Source organism: Oncorhynchus masou, chromosome 12, assembly GCF_036934945.1.
Source record: "Oncorhynchus masou masou isolate Uvic2021 chromosome 12, UVic_Omas_1.1, whole genome shotgun sequence".
Classification (NCBI taxonomy): Eukaryota; Metazoa; Chordata; class Actinopteri; order Salmoniformes; family Salmonidae; genus Oncorhynchus; species Oncorhynchus masou.
Window position 1 is genome coordinate 52,000,973 of NC_088223.1, and position 7,241 is coordinate 52,008,213.

At 40.8% G+C, this 7,241-nt stretch overlaps 1 protein-coding gene across 1 annotated transcript; it reads right to left on the reverse strand.

Moving 5' to 3' along the window:
- Nucleotides 1–158: 158 nt before the first annotated feature.
- LOC135550357 (B9 domain-containing protein 2-like) lies at nt 159–3,562 on the reverse strand. The gene is made up of 4 exons (XM_064981075.1): nt 3,494–3,562; nt 3,107–3,220; nt 2,874–2,999; nt 159–2,104 (listed from the first exon to the last, which is right to left on the reverse strand). Exons 2-4 carry the CDS (start codon nt 3,192–3,194, stop codon nt 1,791–1,793), a joined length of 528 nt encoding a protein of 175 aa, XP_064837147.1. The 5' UTR covers nt 3,195–3,220; nt 3,494–3,562; the 3' UTR covers nt 159–1,790.
- Nucleotides 3,563–7,241: the final 3,679 nt, after the last annotated feature.

The window sequence follows — 7,241 nt, forward strand, 5'->3', positions numbered from 1 at the left end:
CCACCCTATGTTTACTACAATCTACTAACTTTAACAACTGCATATTATTAACGAAAAATACAATTATTGATGAGTGAATTAATTGTGTCATTAGATATGAAACTTGCAAACTTTGAGGGAATATTTGTAAAGCAAAATGATGCAGGTTAGGTTATAGATCACAGGCATGCAGGTAATGATTTATTTACATAATTTTACTATATAAAAAAAAAGTTCATAGGAAAATAGAAAACTGAAATTAAGTACAGTATAAAATCTGGTTTGCATTTTTAAATACCTGTTATATAAAATGTTTAAAATAATATAAAAAATTTAAAATCAGGAAGGCAGATTGTGTTGAAAGGCTCACACCCCCACTTTGTGGAGAGATAGGGGAAAGACACACATTTGCATGTTGGGGTCTTCTCATTATACACATACATTACCTAAATTATGTGGACACCTGCTCGAACATCTCATTCCAAAATAATGGCCATTATTATGGAGTTGGTCCCCCCTCTGCTGCCATATCAGCCTCCACTCTTCTGGGAAGGCTTTCCACTACATGTTGGAACATTGCTTCAGGGACTTGCTTCCATTCAGCCACAAGAGCTTTAGTAAGGTCAGGCACTGATGATGGGCGATTAGGCTTGGCTCGCAGTCGGTGCTCCAGTTCATTCCAAAAGTGTTCAATGGGGCTGAGGTCAGGGCTCTGTGCAGGCCAGTCAAATTCTTCCACACCGATCTCAGCAAACCATTTATGTATGGACCTTGCTTTGTGCATGGGGCATTGTCATGCTGAAACAGGAAAAGGCCTACCACAAAGTTGGAAGCACAGAATCATCTAGAATGTCATTGATGCTGTAGCTTTAAGTTTTCCCTTCACTGGAAAAAAGGGGCATAGCCCATGAAAAACAGCCCCAGACCATTATTCCTCCTCCACCAAACTTTAGAGTTAGCACTATGCATTAGAGCAGGAAGCATTCTTCTAGCATCCGATAAAACCCAGATTTGTTCGTTGGACTGCCAGAATGTGAAGCATGATCCATCACTCCAGAGAACATGTTTCCACTGCTCCAGAGTCCAACTGCGGCGAGCTTTACACCACTCCAGCCAACGCTTGGAATTGCACATGGTGATCTTAGGCATGTGTGCGGCTGCTTGGCCATGGAAACCCATTTCATGAAGCTCCTGACAAACAGTTTTTGTGCTGACGTTGCTTCCAGAGGCAGTTTGGAACTTCGTATTGAGTGTTGCAACCGAGGACAGATGATTTTTACACGGTACATGCTTCAGCACTCGGCGGCCCCGTTCTGTGAGCTTGTGTGCCTACCACTTCACGGCTGAGCATTTATTGCTCCTAGACGTTTCCACTTCATAATAACATCACTTACAGTTGACCGGGTCAGCTCTAGCAGGGCCGAAATTTGATAAACTGACCTGTTGGAAATATGGCATCCTAAGACCATGCCATGTTGAAAGTGACTGAACTCTTCAGTAAGGCCATTCTACTGCCAATATTTTCCTATGGAGATTGCATAGCAGTGTGCTTGATTTTATACACCTGACAGCAATGGGTGTGGCTGAAATAGCCGAATCCACTCATTTGAATTGGTGTCCACATACTTTTGTATCTATAGTGAATGTATGCAACATCAACACATCTCACAAGGCAAAATATCTAATCTGACCTGCTCAGTCTTATGTACCCGTTGCAGATATGGTCAAAATCCACATCCACTAACAATACAGTGCTCCATTCAGGCCTCTCTCCTCCATTCACCCTTTGCTCTGTCCAATCTCTCAACATTTCAGCTCTCTACACCATATCTGTCAAAGTGTCGCATGATGATGCCTAGCTCCAGCTCGACAGTGCCCATAGCCACTGTGTGCAGCCTATATCTGTCCGCCCCACTGTATATGATGTCTGGGGAGCGCAGCAGGGGACCTCCACCCACAAAGGTTTGAGCTATCTGCTCTTGCCAGGATCCCAGTGGTCTCCAGGTCACACAGCGTACATGGTGGTGCCCTGGGCTGGAGGGCACATGGCAATATCCATACCCATACAGCTGACAGCGCCCAAATGCATCCTGGTGCCAAACCTGCAGGTGAAGCTTGGGCCAGCCTAATGGGGAAGAGAAGTCAAATATAGTAACATTTTATTTGTCACGTGCCAAATACAACAGGTGTAGACGTTACTGTAAAATGCTTACATACGAGCCCAACAATGCAATTATAAAGTAAGAAAATTAGCAAATAAAAATAGTAACACAATCATAATAAATAACAACAGCGAGGCTACATACAAGTACCAGTTCTGAGCCAATGTGCAGGGGTACGAGGTAGTTGAGGTAATATATACATGTAGGTAGGGGTAAAAGTGACAAGGCAATCAGGATAGAAAATAAACAGAGCAGCAGCGTATGTGGAGTGTGAAAGTGTGTGTGTGAGGCATCTATATGCATGTGTAACGTGTGTGTGTGTAACGTGTGTGTGTGTGCATGTGTTGGGGTGTCAGTGTATGTGTGGGGGTAGAGTCCAGTGAGTGTCCACGCATAGAGTCAGTGTAAAAGAGTCAGTGCAAAAAAAGGTCAATGCAAATAGTCCGGGTAGCCATTTGATCAACTGTTCAGCAGTTTTATGAATTGGGGGTAGAAGCTGTTCAGGTGCCTTTTGGTCCCAGACTTGGTGCTCCGGTACTGCTTGGCATGCAGAGGCAGAGTGAAGAGTCTATTGCTTGGGTGGCTGGAGTCTTTGAAAATGTTCCAGTCTTACCCTGTTATTTTTAACCTGAAAGCTAGGCTTGGTAGATGTAGGTATGTAAGTTATGTAGCTTTTAATTGACGTCTGTGATGAACTGCTACTTATAAATTGTCAGGAAGGTAGCTAACTACCTTGCAGTCCTTTAGTGGTGTAGTGCAGATCAATGGGATGACTCCAGTATGTCATGTCCCCTGTCTGAGGCAAATCCACTTGGGTCTGCCCCTCCTTCAAACCAGAGAGAAGTCGCCATGCACCCCCTTACATAACGAAATAGACGTGTGGTTGGAAACAGAGAATCCACAATCACAACGGATGAGGTGAAGTAAAATGCTCAATAAAATAATCTGAATACAACAAAAGACACCTGTATGAATTCCCCACTTGCAGAAGAGACTGCTCTGAGGGAAGCCGCTTGCCCCAACGATCTGACCGACAATGTGCAGCTCTGCCATTACCGGTATATGTGCAGCTCCTCTGCCTGCAGGTAGAGCACGAAATAACGCTGAATTGAACATCTGTTTACAGTGTCAGTGGCTAGCTGGGATTAGCTAGCTAGTTAGCTATCTGGCTAACGTTAGCTAGCTAGCCTCGTAAATCGTAGGTTCAAATGATACATTTGTCAACATAGCTGGCCTGAAATATGGTTGTTAGTTAGTTAGTAAACTAGAACATTTGATTAACGTTTTAATACATCACTTTATACAAAACATAGTCAGTAAAACAAAAACAATAATGTCAAAAACACAGCTACCGCTTGGATTCAATCAGATGAAAATGCTGAAGCCACCATGATCCTCATTTCCTTGGCAACCAAACAAGAAACTACGGAAGCTGACGTTGAGAGAAATCGGCAAAAGGTTTTGACCGCTCTGTTCCCTTCCTTCCACAAGGGAATCAAATATTTATGTCAAGAGAGGGAATTTGTCTTTATAAACTTTTTTTTTTAAATCAATAATTGGTGTTTACCTAATGCTCTTATGGTTGTACTCCTTGCCTGGATGACCTTGTAGAAAACTAGGGAAATTGTGAACTGCCTTATTGCAATGGAAGACTGTTTTCTATAGACAAAGATGCGCAACAGTATAGCCGGCTGTGTACATTTATTTCAATCAAATGTTTGTGATTATGCTTTATTGTGTACTAACTAGGATACACAAGGCTGCATATTGCTCGCTATGGGGGTAAGAGACAATGAAACACTTTCCCATTGGACCCTGGTATTTAATTAAGCAACATATAATTCAACTAAAAACAAACAGTTAAAAAAGAGAAGGTATGCTTACATTACATCATTAAAAACAGTATCAAGAAGGCATGTTCTATCCACAGCCAGGTAATGGCATCAGACAGGTTGAAAACAGACAAGGATAAAAAATAAGAAAATAGAGCTTTAATGATTTTTTTTATCAGCACATATCACTCACATGGGTCAATAATAAGAGGCAATTGCCCTTGTATTTTCATAGAGTACCACAGTATGAGTCATAATACCCATAAAACCTAGCGGTCAAACAAGGAAAAGGTTCCAATCATTTCTCCCATAGGGGATTTTAGAAGTCACTTTAGAAGTTGTCTAAGAGAGATTTACATGGTTGTCAAAACGTCATGCCATGGTAAGCCTATACAAAACACAGCCCTTATTTTAAGTGTTTCTAAAATTCCCTATGGGAAAAATGTTGTAAAAGCGATTGGAACCATTTCCCTGTTTGACCTCTTGGTTTTATGGGTATTGACACCTCCACTGTGGGGCTCTATTAAGGATGGACAGGAGGCTTGAAAGTCTTGGCAGTAGATGTCATCATTTCCCCACTAGAATGAATGTCCCCCACAGTCAAAGACATAAAAGTCAGAGTCAGCCCCCTTTAAAGCCAAAGTTGTGGAAGTGAGGAGAGTCAACAGTCTGGTTGCAGGAGTGGTGCACCCCTGCTGAGCCCAGGTCAGAAAAGTCTGTGGTGGGCGGCAGGTCAGGAGGCCTTGCGTCAGAGTTAGCAGAGAATGCACCCAGGTAAGCCATGGCAGAGGAAGCAGCAGCCCTTCTCATCAGTAAATACACAGCCCTCACTGCCCGGGCATCATGGCTGGTGCCTAGGCACAGACAGTCCACTGGACTATTTGTCCCTTTGTTCCCCTTCATGTGGGGAGATTGCATGCCTGTGGTGGATGGTAGAGAGAACATCTGTCATGCACATCTTTAATTGCAATCTACACCACTACACGTTGCATAAACCTCTACTTTTATCAAAAACTTCGGCTTTCAGCACCCAAAGAAAAGCTTTTATTACACAGGACAAACATAGGTACAAAGAAAGCATTAAAGAATGAAAGTGTGTACTATCGACAGACTCGATGTAGTCGGGGGTGCAGTCCGCACCACACTTGTCGCCGCTGAACTCCATCGTATGACGTGGAGTTGAGGTTATGGTCCTTTCAAGACAACTGGGAACTCGTCAGGAATCTTCAGGTCCAGTTCCAGACTTGGAATTCTGAGTTTGATGACCGTTCAAAACGATTTCTCCCAGTCGGAGTTCGTGTTTTTTCATAGTTCCCATGTTGTGTTGAACGCACCGAAGTCAGAAGTCAGAGATTTCCAAGTTCCCAGTTGTTTTTAACGCGGCATTGTAGATCAGTCAGCCAGCAGTCGCCTTCACTGTCGGCTGCATTGTCGAACAATCCCCGTTTCCACATGTTAGAAACAAACTGGCTAGTTATAAGGAGGGAAATTCCACTCGAATTCAATCACTTTTTGACAGCATCCCTTTTGATTTAAACAAAACCTTCCAAACATGTTTGTCCATGGAATAAGCGGTCAGAAAGTTATGTTTTGTTCCCGGAATACCAAAACATTTAGGAAATAAAAGGGGCTCAAAGTTGACCCATTTTGCACAGGGTGAATTACGAATAAGTGGGACACTGCATTTCTGTCTTCTGTACCCTCTTTCAACATTTATTTAACATATTAACCCAATACATGATACATTTCTGAAATAAAGATGTTTTCTAATTTAAAAAACAACGACATTTTGATATCATATTTACAGGAGGCATGACACACCCATTTGTGTATACTGAGGCAAAACCATATTTTCAATTCGCATGTGGTAGACTGGGACAGCAGGTTAGCAAAACTGGGACACCATTATTTTAGTCCTAATTGTACCCCAATGACAATTCAATAAATTTTTGTGTGTTTATGAAACTTCTGAGGACAAAAATGTATCACGTGTTAATATGATAATATAATATGTTGGATAGATGTCTGAAGAGGTTAACTCAAAAACACAGTACTGCAAGAACCAGAGCCCTGACTAATCTAAGTACATGGGGTCTCAAATAAAAACTGGATCTCTTTTCTCCATTGGAAAAGTGTATTATGCTGTCCCACTTTATCTACTCCATACTATCCTACTTTAGCTAGCTATGGTTGGTTAAACAAAGAAAATAACTGAATTACAAAATTGAAACATAATATTGGCAACGTTCTATATATTTTGATGCACCAGTACATAGTATGCACAGTGCAATATTTGGATAGTTTTAGAACCTTAACATCAAAAGAGAAAAAAAAGGCCTTTCCTTGAGCTTCCTGTTTGAAGCTTGCTGTGCCCCCCTCTGTGATGTCACACCAACGAAGTGATGGAATTTTCATCATGTGGTTTAGTAACAATAGTTTAGATTTTCTCTTGTCAGACCAAAAAATAAACACGGCAGGATTAAACTGTCCCAGTTTATATGATGTCCCACCATTTCCAAATTCACCCTACCCCAACATACGATAAGACATCCATGCCGTCATCACTGGAAAAGATAAACTGTTGTGTTTGATATTATTTAATTAAAAGCTAGCAAACAGTCTTCTCAAACTATTGTATAATTTCTTGAAAGAAAATGTTTTTGAATGAAAATGTTTTTTTTAACGATCTAAGAACGCTTAAACTCATATTGTTTTGTGTTGTGCCTGCCATCGGTTGAGACATCATGCTCTTGAATACAGTATGGGTTTCATTTTAATCATAGAAATATAATTCATAGAATGGACATATCCCTTCAGACCACTGCAATTTATAGCTGGTACACAATTGACATTTAAATTGAATTGAAATTTTAACTTCTAATTACTGCCACAAAGATGGCCACTGGTCCTCCCACAGTCTAATTTATACTTTAATGGTCATGTCTATATTTCTATGATTTCAATAGGGAGGATTGACAGTATAATTTAAAACAAATATTCCCATCCAAGTCAACATTCTCTGATGTGTGAACCTCCAACAACCATCTTTGTGGTGCAATTCGAAGGTTGACATTTAATATCTCCCATTTTAGTAAATTTATCAGCCTAAATATGTATTTGAGAATGTTGTCAACCAATGGCAACACAACACAAAAAACCTCAGATGATGTAAAATAGGGTCTAAGCTACAATATATGTGAAAATGAAAACAATTGTTTACAGGTTTTTAGATAATTGACGTTTAAGGTTAAAAATTACAACAAAAAAT

Coding starts and splice junctions, on each gene's coding strand:
- LOC135550357 (XM_064981075.1), bottom strand. CDS start 3,194: ATGGCAGAGCTGCACATTGTCGGTCAGATCGTTGGGGCAAGCGGCTTC. Junction 3,000..3,106: donor CAAGTGGGGAATTCATACAG/GTGTCTTTTGTT, acceptor TCGTTATGTAAG/GGGGTGCATGGCGACTTCTC. Junction 2,105..2,873: donor CACCACTAAAGGACTGCAAG/GTAGTTAGCTAC, acceptor CTTCCCCATTAG/GCTGGCCCAAGCTTCACCTG.